This window comes from Talpa europaea (genome assembly GCF_964194135.1).
Source record: "Talpa europaea genome assembly, chromosome: X".
NCBI classification, from domain to species: domain Eukaryota; kingdom Metazoa; phylum Chordata; class Mammalia; order Eulipotyphla; family Talpidae; genus Talpa; species Talpa europaea.
Window position 1 is genome coordinate 11,306,405 of NC_140081.1, and position 14,966 is coordinate 11,321,370.

Sequence of the window (14,966 nt, forward strand, 5' to 3'; positions counted from 1 at the left end):
AGTTACTCTGCGCCCCTTTAGTGCAGACACCTGGTGATGTGACCAAGCTGAAATCTGAAGCCCAGACTCTAAAGTCTCTGAATGGAGGTGCTGGGCTGGGGTCTCTGCTTTCCTCGTGGCACGAGCTCAGCGTGTACTTGTCATCTTGTTCAGGAGCAGGCGTGTAAAAGCCCTCACCTAAGACTGCATGTTTCTGATAGTGACCCCAACAGAGCACACCTAGGCGAGGGCCAGGCTTTGCTGAGGAGAGCAGTGGTCTTTGAGGGGGAGTACACATACCCCAGCCAGACCCACTGAGTTTGAAAAGAAACTTTAGGATATATATATATATATATATATATATGTGTGTGTGTGTGTGTGTGTGTGTGTGTGTCATTTTTTTTGAAAGAACAGTTCTACCTTGTAGTGTCCATAGACACTTGATTTGATCTGTGTGGCACACACCGGGGCGGGGGGGTGGGGCTGTCACCTTCACTGCTTTGTCTTCACTCAGTCTATTAAAAATAATCTTGAGCTGTTTACAATCACCGGTAGGTTTAGTATTTCTGGCTTGTTCCTTGCAAATTGGACAAGTGGCCTAACAAATTTTGCAGAGAAACTGGAATGAAAGCTGTCACTCATGGTGCATATCCAGTGACTGGCAAGAAAACGGCAGCAGTGGCGCTTCTCCCACTCTGGGGTGCCATCCCTGGTTAGCCAGATGGCAGCGGCACAATGGTGGTTGGACCCGGTGGGACAAGGATAGGGACAAACACGTTTGGAAATGGCAAGGGAGTGGGTGAAGGTTTACGTCTGCTGCCGCGGCTGTGTTAACCTAGTCCCGTGTGGATAATGTGTCTTGAAGGAATAATTTAGACGTTTGAAAAGATCTTTATTTCATTTTCTTTCAAGATGTCTATTTCTATGTTTGCTAAGACACTCCTAATATGTCAGCTCATTAGTGTATCTCTATATAGATGAGTTGACTCTACAGATGTGGGGTATCTATGCAGGCAGACTTCATTGCTGGCCGAGCATCCAGCGGGTTAGAGCGCCATGCGCAGGCGAGTGTGAACAGTTCCCCATGGGCAGCCACCGTCATTATGCCATGCTGCTCTCTCATGGCTGGCTGACCCCACAGCCATCTCAGGAATGTGGGTTACTAGTCACCATGGCAATGGCACAGCTGGGAGGGGACGGATGAGTTATTAAAAATTCATCACTATTGAGTTAGAAATGAGCTCGGGTCACACATCCTTCTGAGATCAGGAAGTCCTTTGCTGATAGAAAAAGGCAACAGGGGCCTCCCCGGTGACGCAGCGTGTTGAGTGCAGCACTGTGGAGCTGTCCGCAGCCTCTGTAGTGCGGGTTCGATTCCTGGCCGGCCAGGGAGATACCCACATGGTGAGGCAGACCTCTCCTGTCTCGCCTGCTGCTCCCCTCAGCAGTGCCTTCAGTCTGTCTTCCTGTTCTGCTCCCTGCCCTGTCTCTGGTGAATCCTCTCACCCTCCCGGGCCTCTGGCCTATACCTCAGCTTTTGTATAAATAAATAAATCTTAAAAAAAAAAAAGAAGATAGACCAAAAAAACTTTAAAAAATAAAAGAAAAGAAAAGAGAAAGGCAATATTTCAAAATGTAACAGATTTTTAAAAATATAAGTGTTATGGACATTACTGGAGCATGTGGGGTTGTTCCTGGATTTGAAAGTGAGCAACAAAAAAAAATCTGGAATTTACTCTTTGCCAAGTATTTTACTATTGACTTGAACCTCATACTGTAAGGTGGGGATCACCCTTGCTGTGTGACCAGAAAGATGAAATCAGTGCTGAAGCGCCACACACAAGCTCATGTGTCTAGGAAGAACAGAACAGGGTGCCGAGCTAGAGAACTGGCGTTCGCCAGAGGATGACCGCTCATTTGTAGAGGCAAAGACTACATCTGCATTTTATCCAGCCACCTAATAAATTCGAAGGTATCAAGAATTTCTTGACATGAAAGGTTGGCCCACAGTGGACTCCAGGCCCTGAGAGGGAAAGCAAATTGTTCACACTGAGACCTGGGCCTGGGATCTTCACTCCAGCTCTCTGCGTTCGGTGGTGAAAAGCCAGCCAAGTCTGGTCGCGCCTGTTGACATTGTGTCATCCTGGGTCATGTCTGAAGTGAAAGTGGTGCAGTTTTGTAGGAGCAAAAGGTCCTTCCCTGGAGCTTTGCCAACAGTCTTCCCCAGGGTGCTCTGCGGAGCAGCAGCTATCAACCAGAATACAATAAAGGTGCTTCTCTCTCTCTCTGTTCACAGGACCATTGCCAACTATTTGGTGTGGAGGATGGTGTATTCCAGAATTCCAAACCTTAGCAGGCGCTTTCAGTATAGGTGGCTGGAATTCTCACGGGTAAGTTTTAAAGAGATTGCATGGTTACATCCCTGGATAAGTTTACATGCTGGAACATCTGGATATTAACCCATCCAATAAAAATCACCTTCAGGGATTGGGCAGAGGGAGTTTTGCAGCTGCAACCTTACATTTTTTTCTGTTTTCTTTTCATTGCATGTAACCCTTGCATAGCGGAAGGTACACTCAAGCCTTACTTTGGTTTTTTAAAAATATTTTTTCTTGAGTTAATATTGGTTGACGTTGTTGTTTCCATAGTAAATGTGCACGACGCTCCTTCAGGCACTGCTGCCACAGTGCACCCACCCCCAGCTGACCCATCGTCCACAACCGTAGATCCTGTGCTCCCTCCTGCCTCTGTTCTTGTCCTACCCGCCCCACCCCGGCCCCCTCACCCTGCCCCTCTGACTTCCCCTATTCCACGGTCAGGTGTCAAGGGGTAGTTTTTTCTTTAGTTTGACTTTATTTGGCCCTGCATTTGGCTTTTCTCTATTCCACATATGAGCGACACCGTGCGGTGTTTGTCTTTCTCCTTCTGTCAAGCCATACTTTGATGGGGGAGTTAAAGGTAATTAGGGCATGACGTGGGAATACCCCATTGCTTTTACTCTCCCCCTCTCATCAACTTATTCCCATCCCCTCCCCCCAGTGTCTTTCAGGGGGTCACTATAACTAATTTCAGTAATTCTCAGTGATGTGTTTGTAACTATCCTTCATTTTCAATATTAATATTCAGCATGAACACAGTAGATGTAGTAGATGGGAAAGTTTCATCTTCAATTTAGGGATAGAATTTTGTCTTTAACTTAACCTTGATATTCAATCTTTGAATTTGCCCTCATTCTTTTAAGCCAAAGAGGCCTACATTTAGTCTCCTTTTGAGACCGCCCTGAAGCCTACAACCCCTATCTGCTCCCCGTCACCTTCACCTGCCTCTGAATTTTGTTTCTCTTCCTCTCTTGCTCTCCTCTTAACCTAACAGGTGTTACTCTGGTCTCTCAGAAGCTTTTGTCTGAGTAATTCTCTGACCAATAAAGTTTGTGTGGATGTTTGTGTGTGTTTTTTTTTTTACACACTAAAGATATTTTGACTAAAAAAAATTTAAGTTAATTTTTCTTTCACTTTAAATTTCAGTGAATGACAAATTTTATTAGCTATGATTTCATTAAACAGACACTTTAGTTATTAGAGACACTGGTAAGCACAGAAATCCTTCGTGGGTCGTTACTCTTGAGGAGAGTAACACAATTATTGCAGATACCTTTTGGCCTTTTAAAGTTATTTAGAATATTGAACTTTATAGAGAACAACATAAAACAGCTATATATAGTGAGGCCATCTCAAAGGGTTAAGCTACAAAACAAGTGGAATGTGTGTGTGTGTGTGTGTTGGATGTGTATGTATTTGTTGCCTATGGCACATAAAGCTTGGTACCCAGCTGTTTCCCACCCCCACTGCGCAGAGAATGAGACAGGTGTGAGAAGCAGCGTGTGAAAATTCGAGGTTAGGTATGAGGGGATGTTTCTTGAGCATAAAGTGCTAAGTATAATACTGATTTGCCAAAGAGTGCTGTAGGATCTCTCTCTAGAGGTTTTAACAATAGATGTCATTCATTACCTCTGAGAGGGGTTGTGTTCCAGAAGCAGGGCAAGACCAGAGGAGCTTAAGAGTTAATCCCATTTCCCCTGTGCCAACAGCCTGGTCCAACGCTGAGCAAGGGATGCTGAGCAAGGGGCTCCTCCCTCCCTCGCTGCCTGCCTCCACTTTGCGTTTTCAGCACTCCAAGCTCCCATCCTCCAAGGACAACTTAATATTTATTTCTTTGCTTTCATCATCAAGAGTAAACCTTTGATTTTTCCAGGTTTTGCTTTGGAAACTACTTGTTTGTAAATGTTTTCTTGTAATGGTTTAATTGGGACAGATGGGAGAAACATTTACCTCTGTTTTTCCCTTGGCTACCAGTGTATCCTTTGCTACGACATGTTAGTGTGCTCCCTGGGTTGTTCACGATGAGCCATGCTCTCCTGGTCTGCCTCGTGAGTATCATTATGAGCCAGGAAACCCTCGCTGGCCCAAAAAGTTGACCACTCATTGATTCTAGAAATTTCCTGGTGGAGATTTCATTTTTAGTAAGTATTAAAATACAATCTGGATACCTGGACAGCATTCCCTCATGTCCCTGTTAACTGCAGAAAAGTTATTGCATTCTCCCAATCCTTTGTTTAATGGGGAAAATTGGCAGGAAAAGAAAAAACACATTACTTCCCAGTGTCAATATATTTTCATTTAGTTTTAAATGTAACTTGTGTCCAGCGGCAATATTTTATTCATCTGATTTCACTTCTGGCTCTACTGTCTGACACACATATGGGTTGAGGTGTTCATTATTTTGTAGACTGTTTTCTTCAGGTTGTTTGAATTTTCTTTGCCATGGGTTTTATCCAAGTGAAGCTCAGTCTGGATGGGTTGTCTCCCACAGGTAATCCAGGGGACCACAACTCTGTTGCCTCAATGGGACAAATGTGTGAACTTTATTGAAAGCGCCCTCCCTTATGTTGCTGGAAAAATGTTTGTGGATGTGCACTTCCAGGAAGATAAGAAGGTGATGGTAAGTGCTGCTCCCTCGCTGGGAAATGCGATGGTGTCAAACCAGAGCTGACAGGGACATGGTACCTGGCCTTTGTCAGCCTTCCCGTGCTGTGAGCCTTGAAGCTAGGTAATAGGTTTGCTTTAAAGAGGAATTCTCGCAGTACCACATGAATTAAACATGCAGTCTCAAACACACCCAAATGTAGAATATAGTTGTAAAAATTAGCAGTGAGAAAACAAGCATGAATGCATGCCATCAAGAGCTGGAATTTCTTCTGGACAGGTTAAATGTACGAAGTCAATGTTAGAAAAAACAGGCTAGATGGTTTTATGATTAGACACTTGAACCATTGTCTTTACAAAAGGTAGACATTTTCTGGTCAGGTCTCTGTTTCAGAGATAAGGACGCCAGCAACCCAGAGATGAAGTGATTTGCAGTGTATTTCACAACTATTAAATGACTTAGAAATAGAAATAAAATGTAGGATTTTCCCCCTTTCTCCTTGTACTGTTTTTTAAAATGTCTGACATTTATCTCACAGAAACACTATTTTTAAAAAAATAAATGTCAAAAGAAATCCTTTTATTCTGGGAAAATCTAAACACATACTAACATGGAAAGAGCAATGCAATGAACTTCATTATCCTCATGATCCTTGACTGTTGTCATTGCTGAAATGGCATGAATGGCTCAGCCAGATACATCTAGTGAAGAAAGGTGAGGTTTAGTTTCATGCATTTAGTCAACAAATCTTTATTGAACACCTATTATAGGCCAGGCACTGTTCTAGGCACTTGGGGGTACAGAAGAGAACAAAATAGACAAAGATCCCTGACCTTCTTGAGTTGACATTCTCATGGGAGAAAGCAATGACAAATCCACACAAGCATACATTAACAAGTGTGTCTGGGGAAGCAGGAAAATGAGGTCAAGGAAAGTAGAATCTGAGGTGCTAGAAGAGGGGGGGGTGGGTTGTAGGATTACATAGGATGGTCATGGAAAGCCTCACTATGAAGATTTGGCAAAGATTTGAAGGAGAAGAAAGAATTAGATACGGCAGACATTTGGGGAAAAGAGTGGTCTAGGCAGAAGGAACAGTTAGTGCAAAAGCCCCAAGGAGCAATGTGCTTGAAGTGCTCCAGGAAAAACAGGGAGGTCAGAGCACTAACAGAGATGGTGGCCATTTGTAAGACCCTATAGGCCACTGGAAGGATGTTGACTTTGACCCTGAGTGAAGTGGACAACTAATGAAAGTTTTTTTTAGCAGAGGGAGGCATAATGTGACCTGACTTATGTTGACTGGATCGTCCGGGCTGCTGGGTTGAGAAGAGACTGTAGGGTGTCAAGGATAGAATTTGGGAGACCAGGGCCTCCTCCTGTGGCGCAGCGGTTGAGCGCTGGGCTGCGAGGCTGTCCGCAGCCTCTGTAGTGCCGGTTCGATCCTCCACCACCGGTGAGGGTCCCACAAGGCACGCAGACCTCTCCTGCCGCACCCGCTGCTCCCCTCAGCAGTATGTTTCGTCAGTCTGCCTGTTCTGCTCTCCACTCTGGCTCTGGTGAATTCTCTCACCCTCCCGCACTTCTGACTGTACCCAGTGCTTGTATACATAAATAAATAAATTGTTAAAAAAAAATTCGAGAGACCAATTGGACTATTGGAGGGACCAGGCCAATGATGATGGTGGCTTGGACCACGTGAAAGCAATGGAAGTTGTGCGAGAGGGTTGGATTCTGAATACATTCTGCAGGGTAAAACCAACATAATTTGCTGACAGGTTGGATGAGGGATCTGAGAGTAAGAGTTTTGAATCTGGTGAAATGGATATACAGAGTTGCTGTTGACTGAGAAGGGGAATACTGGGGGGTGGGGCTAGGAACCAGATTTGATGGAATGCTCAGGAGTTTAATTTTGATTGCATTGAATTTAAGATGTTTTCAGACTCCCAAGTGGAGAAGTCAAAGACGAGTAGGGCATAGGAGTCTCGAGTTCAGGACAGAGGTCAAGGCTAAAGACAGACATTTGGAAATTATCAGTGTACATCAGACCAGGTGAGATCTCTAAGGGGAGTGAATGTAGCACAGAGAATGGGGCATTGGGATGAGGTATTAGGTTGGCAAAAGGAGAGGGAACTAGCTAAGGAGATGGCGCAGCAGTGACCAGTTTTAGGTAATAGTAAGTCAAGAGAATGTCCTCGAAGCAAAGTAAAGAAAGTAAATCAAGAGGAGGAAGTACCCACCTATGTCAAATGCTGTTAAGTTCAACGATTATCGGATTTTGCAGTGGATTAAATGGACCACTGGTTAGCAACATGTTTTCATCTGTGAAGTTGATGAGAACTGTTTTGGTGAAGTTGTGGGAGTGAAGGTTTGATCGGGGGAAAGGGTTTGAGGGTGAACGGAAGCTGAGAAGAAACAGCAAAGACACATTGAAAAAAATAAGCTTTTCTGGAAAGTGGAGCAGTGGTGCTAGGGAGGTGGTGCTGGAGTCAAAGAAGGTTTTTCTCAAGATGAGAGACCTAGCGTGTTTATATACTGGTGGGAAGCAGGGGAAATCGATGATGTGGGAGAGAAGAGGAGTTGCTGGAATAATGTCCTGGGGGTGACAAAAGGGATGGGATCCAGTGCACATGTGCAGGAACGGGTGTTAGATAAAGTCTAGATGATTCCTTTACAGCTAAGGCAGAGTTTGCGGGTGCCGAGGCTGGTAGGTGGGTAGGTTGCCATGGTGGTGGTAAAGGTCTGTAGGCATTCTCCTTGAATTCTTTCAGTGTCTCCATGAACTAGGTAGAAAGGTCACCAAATGAGAGTGAGGATGGATGAGCAGTGGGCGCTGCAGGGTGGAGGAGAGAAGAGAAGGTGTGCAGTGTTTGCCCAGGGCAGTGGAGCGGGAGTAAATCGGGGACTCCAGTGCAGCTGCATGGAGACAGTAACAAAGTCAGGTGAGCTTGGAAGTCACCCTTTGAAAGAGACACTCCTCAGCTGGAAGCCTGTTCTTCTCCATCTGTTTCAGCTGCATTGGAGGGGAGGTTGTGTTGTGAATTAGAAATTTGGATTTAGCCTGGTTTTTTTTTGGCTTGCATTTTCTCTTGTGATGTATCATATTTTACAAAGGGCATGAAGCAAAATATCTAGGCACGACAAACGAATAATAATCCATTATAGTGGATCAGACACAAGTAGGTGAGCAGCATGGATGCAGGGGGGCCCATCAACACTGAATTTTAAGGCAAAGACATAAAAAATTCTGTTAAATCATTGTCACTCACATGGTCGGTATTATGGACTGCTGCACCACGCTAACCACTGGCTGGCATCATGTACGATGTGCTGGTTGGTTTTGGAATACCATAAATCTAAGTACACTTACCTGTAGTGATTTATTTTGGCTGTCTCCTGATATGTTGGGGAATTTTCTGCCGAGTTTAAGACTTCATATTTGAACCTGAAAGTTCTTTTCTCGCAAGTAATTCCACTGAAGAATTAATGCCTTATTTCAAATATTCAATATTCCCAATGTGTATTTTCTTTCACTCCTTGGTCGGAGTAGATGGATTGAGAATTTATCAGATATTCCCAGTGGTGATGTTATAAGCTCTGGGAAGGACACAAAACCAACGGCTGATGGGGGTGGGTTTATATATATATATATATATATATATATATATATATATATATAGAGAGAGAGAGAGAGAGAGAGAGAGAGAGAGCAAGGATTTTTTTTTGGCAGTAGAATTTTAAGTAATATGAAAGGTATGTGGATTAATTTGTTTTTCTCAGTTTTGGTGTGAAAGTCCCTTTTTTATTTGTCAGGGTGTAACATTCTGGAATGAAGTTGATTTTGGCAATTTCCCCTTTAGTTTGATGTATGTGGGAGATGGAGGTAGTTTGATAGTCTCACAGATACTCATGTATTTTACATAAAGTTATTTGCCTCCCCAGTGTTGAAGCTATTTGCCTCAGGGAATACTGAAGCTGGAAACTTTAAAGAGAAATGTCTGGCTTTTCATAGCTTTGTTACAGGGCTCCCATCCAAGAACCACCTGGAACCACTGATTTATTTGAAAAACATCCCGTATTATTAGCTCCAGCCCAAAGAAAAAGGAAAACAGAAAATCCCCAAGGAGCCAAATTCCAGAGACTAAGAGGAAAGGCTGCCATTTTGTTTATAAAAAAGGGTTGTTAAGCAAATGAATACTGTCAGAAGGTTAACTTCAGGTACTGCTCAAACTTCAGCGTGTACAGGAGGGTCTTGTTAAAATGGAGAATTTCATTGCAAGGCCTTGGCTTCATTCATCTGTTTGTCACCAGATTCCACCCCGCCCCCCTCACCTCAGACCCAACCTTGGTGATCCCTGTGGGCAGGGCAGGCCTCTGACTTGAGGTACTTCCCCTTACCAAAGCCTGATGCATTTGTGAAAGTCATCACTTCAGTTTTCAGAGCACTGAAAATGTCTGTGATTCCGAGTGGTTTAAAAGGACTGGGCTAAACCCTGTGTGAGGGTCTCCCAGCTAAGAGAGGGGGAGAGAGGAAGCCGGGGAGGGACGAAGTGAGGTGTTTTCCTGAACTATTTCGTTTTCCTTTGAAAACTAAAGGTTTTTAGTTTTTTAGTACCTAGGTTCCTCCAGGGGACCTGCTTTCCTCAGCAACTCTGTTTCTGTAGCCTCCTAAGGGTGGGGACGGCCCAGGTGCTTCTGGTTGGCACCCTGCATTCCAGAGGCTGAGTGGGAGACAGCAGTGCCCTCAAAGGTTTCCTTCGCACAGGAGAATGTGCCACCTCCCCACACCTGCCAGCCTAGAGGGCCTGGCTTCCTTTTCACCAGGAAACCACTTAGTGCCTTGTGACTCTTCCTTATGCCTTCCCCTGTGCAAGTGTGTGCGTGTGCACAGATTCACACGGACACACTCAGACTCACTCGCTCACATATAACTATGTGATTACAAATGTAATTAGAAACAGAACACGTGTAGAAAACGGAGAGCTCTTCAATAGAAAGCCACCTTAAGGGTTTTTTTCTTCTTTTTCTTTTTCTGGGAGAAATCAGAAATGGAATTTTTTATGTAAAATCTCCCACATTTTAAATCATGACCAATGCTTTGGAGGCCAAACGAAATATGTCCTGAGGCTACCTTTATGCCTTTTACAAAAACTTTCTCTCCTCCCCATCTTAAGAACCAAAAAAATCAGGACCTTGTCGATCAGAGAATTTCTTTAATTTTAAATCTTGTTTAAGAGAAGATCATGCATAGTTAAAAAACACAGCGTATCAGCTCAACATTTAACAAGTTGCTTTTGTGCAGAGTTATACACAGTTTTTGGAAGTGGGACTCCCTCAGGGAATGCACGATGTATTGTTTGTATAAATAGAGATGATGTACTCAGCCCACTCTGACGAGCCCGGGCTGTCTGTTCATGACCTAGATGACAGGCGAGGGGGTGAGGGCTATGTGTGTCGGACAGAGGGATGTCTCAAGTTCTCACTTGCTGTTTTTCCCTTGCATTTACTTTTTGTTATTCGTGATCCTCTGTATCTGGAATGTATGAGTAAATGCCCCAGATTGATATCCATGTGACTGTGATGGCCAGAGTATAATGTTTTTAAAATCTGGCAGTGATGATAAAAAGCTACCTTTTACCGAGGTTTCACCAGGCATCTGGCACAGTTCTAGGTGCTTTCAGTGTATTAACTCGTTTAATCCTCATGGAAAAGTCTTCTAATTGCCTTTACTGCCCTCATTTTCCAGATGAGGAAACTGAGACTCAGTGAATTGATTTCCCCAAGGTCATGAGTCTATCCACAATGGTGCAGGTGGGGTTCAAGTTCAGGTAATCTAAGTTCAAGCATCTTCTGTTCCCTGGCTTTTCTGTAAAAATGCTTGAATCTTCACTAATTTTATGATGGGATTGAGAAAGCCAGTTTTAATGAAGACATTTCTTAGGGACTTGTCCTATAATTAATTCATCCATATCAGGAAGTTCCTTATTCCAGTATGAAGATCATATAGAAGTAAAAGCCACACATTTCCTATTTGTTAGCATTTTGGGGAGAGGAAATAGCTGGAATAGATTTTGCTTCTAGTATTTTAATATTTTTATGACATGCAGTGAAAACTTAATCAACTTTATATCCAACTAGTTGACATTGCATTTTTGTGTTTATAGTTTTCAGAAGAGGGAAACAATAAGAAACAAGGTGATTATTAGAGATTTGGTCTAAGAGCAACTTTCTGGGTGTTTCTTTGGCATGGTCCGCACACCCATCTCAATTTCCAGTGGTTTCTAACCATATTTTTGAGGAGTGATCTTTGATGTTTGGAATGGTGACCTGTAGGAGCAGAGGGGAAATTTCCCCCCACTTCTCTGGGTACTTCTGGGGCTGGTTGAGCAATCAAATTAGCATCAGACCGATTAGTAGGAGAAAAGGACAAAGGTAATAATTACATATGTATGGAGAATCTACATGGCTGGAAATTCTACAGTAAGTGGGACACCACATGGGTCTTTATCCGGAGCTAAGGAGTGGGATGCAGGAGAAGGGAGCTCATGGCTAAAGAACCAGATGCTCTGTCACAAGGTGTCTGCCCTGCTGTAGAGATACATTTTTCTGATAGAAAGGTTATTTCTGGAGATAACACTAAATCTGGGTGTTACCCCCAATTTTCCTTCTTCTAGGTGTATAAGGGAGTGGTAAAAATTTCTCTTGAGCCTGCAGGGTCTTGGCTGATATTAGTTCAAAATGATCCACATGTTGAAGTGGCAAGTATTGGCAAGGCCTGGCCCTTCAGACCCAAGAATATAAGATTCCTCATCAAAGACGACTTTTAAAAAATGTTTATTGTTCTTTAGTCACTAAGATATAAATGTGAACAGATACAGCAAAGAGCAATTTTCTATTAAGTATTGATGCAAAAAGGAAAAAAAAGAAACCTGCTTTTATCTGTAGTTTCCATAAAATTCAGTGACATTGGAGTTCCCACTTGGACATTTTGGCTGAGCTCTGTTCTCCTCTATTAAACTCTATCATTTGATTTTGTTATAGACACTGTGTACTCAAACTCTTTATCTTTATTTATGTATCTCAGTGCTGTCAATAGGTATTTTTTTTTTTTTTGCAGTTCCCTCAAATTTTCTGTATTTTGATTATAGGGTGAACCCTGTTCAAGAAAAAAATATTCTGACGCTTGTTAAAATGGTAAGGAAGATTTTCTTTGGGACTGTTGCGCAAGGTGTCAAGCCTATCACAGTAGGGGAGAGCGAGTGGGCTGTAGTCTGAACACAGAGGACAGCTGGGGATTCATGGTCAACTGAACAGTGACAGGCCAGGGCAGGCTTGCGGATGGAAAAATACTAAGAGAAGACACCGTGGTGATCAGATATCAAGGATAGGGACTGAGGAATTGGATCAGTTATGGGGGTGCTCAGAAATCAAGGATGGGGTTTTCTCTCCAAACTGACCTAATCAGGATTCTTGCCGAGACTGGGCTAGGCAGGTCCAGCAAGGACAGGATGGGGGCCAAGGTCGAGGCTGAAGAAAAACTTTGAAGAAATAAGGAGAGGACAGAGAATTCCTCCCACCCCCCTGTGTTTTCAGGCTGGTCAAATAAATGAACACCAGACAGACAGTATTAGGGAAAAAAAATTAATTCCATATATATGGGGAATACAGACAGAAATGGGGGGGGGGTCTGAGGAAGGAAGGGTAAACTGAGGGTATATATCCTGAGCTAAGGAATGGGACAGGGGCTGGGGCTTCAGGGAGAGAGGAATTACAGCAGATGGTGGATAATCCGTTGTCTGTCCTCTGTACGGAGAGGTTGTCACGATAGAAAGGTTATTCCTGGTAGTAACCCAGATTCTGGGTAAGACCCTCTATTTTCATTCTCTGAGGTAGTTAAGGGAGTGGTCAAAGCTTTCAGTGAGTCTGCAGGGCCTCCACTGACCTCAGCTTGAAAAAATTCACGTACCAAAGTGGCACACCTTGGGGAGGCTTATTCTGAACCCTTAGAACTGATTAAAGTTTGGTCAAAAAGAGTCTTTGCCAACCTTCAAATCAAAGCTAAAATCATGGGTCTCTTATTAAACATTAAAACATTCTGTATACATAAAGTTAATCTAGCTACAGCGGCCTCCCTGGTGGCCTAGGGGTTAAGGCTCAGCACTACCCCTGAGATGGCCTGAGTTCGATTCCCCGCCAGGGAGCTGACCCACATGGCGCAGCAGACCTCTCCTGTCTCGCCCGCTGCTCCCCTCAGCAGTGTACTTTGGTCAGTCTGCCCATTCTGCTCCCCACTCTGTCTCTGGTGACTCCTCTCACCCACCTGCACCCCAGGTCTCCTATACATAAATAAATAAAATCTTTTTAAAAAAGTTCATCTAGTTACAGAGAACAACTTTTTTTTTTATTACACTTTGCATTTAGAGTTTACTAAGAATTAAACTTCACTTGCTCTATTCCTCTTTCCCCCCCATTATGGTAATGACGTTGTTCATGTCCTCAAGCAATGCCATAGATGACTTTCGCGCTTTCCCATGTGGTGAGCTGCTCTGCGTGAGCAATTCTGGTGGTAATTCTTATCCCAAGAACAGGTTTCCCCTCCCACCCCATACTGCTACAGCTGGTGCCGAAGACTTAAGTACCCACATGGGCCCAATCGCAGCGTTGGAGTTTGAACTTGCAACCTCCATACACTAGGAGATCACCTCATTAGTGAGCCAAGATAATTGAATTGATGTAATACCATTAATATTCAAGTTCTCTAATTCCCCCGCTTGCCGTTTCTCTCCGTGGTTGAGTAAATGAGATGTAACTCTAATGCTGGTGGCAGAAGTCACATGAAAGTCAGTGTCACGCATTACTACGATGCCCTTCGACCAGAGGGTTCTTTGTAGCTTGTGGGCGCTGCTATGGCCCATACAGCCAAACGTCCCACCAACACAAGTCATGCAAACCAAGGCTGTGCTTCCTGCCTGCCACACATCCCTGTTTCTCTCTGTCTCATCAGCGGTGTTAGCTGAGACCTCGATGGCCTCTCTGGGTCATTGCTGAAGACCTGCCTGAATTAAGGCAAACTGAAATGCTTTGGGTTTTGAAGGGCTTTTAAAATATAGTTATAAAATATTGACCTTGGATAGAAATGACATCGACTTTCCCGCGGAGTGGCAGTAGCATCTCATAGCCCGGCTCAGCTCTTACCAGCTTGGGCAACATAATTCAGCTCTTTGTTCCTCTCTCTTTCTGTTTGTAAATGGTGCGCCAGGTTCTGTTGTCACAGTGATGCTACATAACAATCAGTCACCAAACCTCAGTGGCCTTCCCCAATAAGCGGTTATTGCTGGTACATCTGCAGTCAGTTGGTGGTCCCCCGGGCAGCCCTGCTTATTTTGGCTGAGTTTCTCGAAAGTCTGGGGGTTGGCCGGTCTAGATTGGCTCCACAGAGATGATGGGGAAGACTGGGCTCCATTCCAGGTGTTTTACTTTCTTCACCGACTAGCCTGGGCATGTCCTCATGGTGATGGCAGAGGTGCAAGTGAACAAGAGGAAACACTTGAGGCCTCCCAAGGCCCAGTCAGAGCTGGTACAATCTCATGTCTGTGTTCTGTTGGCCAAAGCAAGCCACAAGGCCAATCCAGATGGAATGAGCAGAAAAATAGATGCTGCATCTTCACGTGAGAGGCACTGCAGAGTGACACAGTAAAGGGCATGTTTGAAGGAAGGGAGGGGGTGCTGAATCAAGCCACCATTGCCGTGAATCACAGGCAGGGGTACCAGTAGTACCTACCTCCCTGGTTTGTGCTGCGGATTAAATGAGATCATCCACATAGAAGGCCTAACACAATGCCTGGTGCAGAGTAAGTGCCCCGGGAATGTCAGCGAATGCAGGGGTGGAAATAAAACCTGCTCCTGCCCCCTTGGGTTCATCTCAGTGGAGCAATCAAATTAACATCAGACAGATTAGTAGAATAGAGTAAATTTAATTACAAACGTATGGAAAATCTACGTGGATGTAG

General features: G+C 44.0%; 1 protein-coding gene across 1 annotated transcript in view; it reads left to right on the top strand.

Moving 5' to 3' along the window:
- Positions 1-14,966, top strand: part of PHEX (phosphate regulating endopeptidase X-linked) — a gene marked incomplete at its 3' end in the record, with an annotated part of 158,003 nt that overhangs the window by 54,980 nt on the left and 88,057 nt on the right. Inside the window, exons 10-11 of the mRNA XM_084258817.1 lie at positions 2,276-2,369; positions 4,849-4,977. Of these exons, the coding sequence (XP_084114943.1) occupies positions 2,276-2,369; positions 4,849-4,977 (223 nt within the window). The remainder of the gene's footprint in view (positions 1-2,275; positions 2,370-4,848; positions 4,978-14,966) is intronic.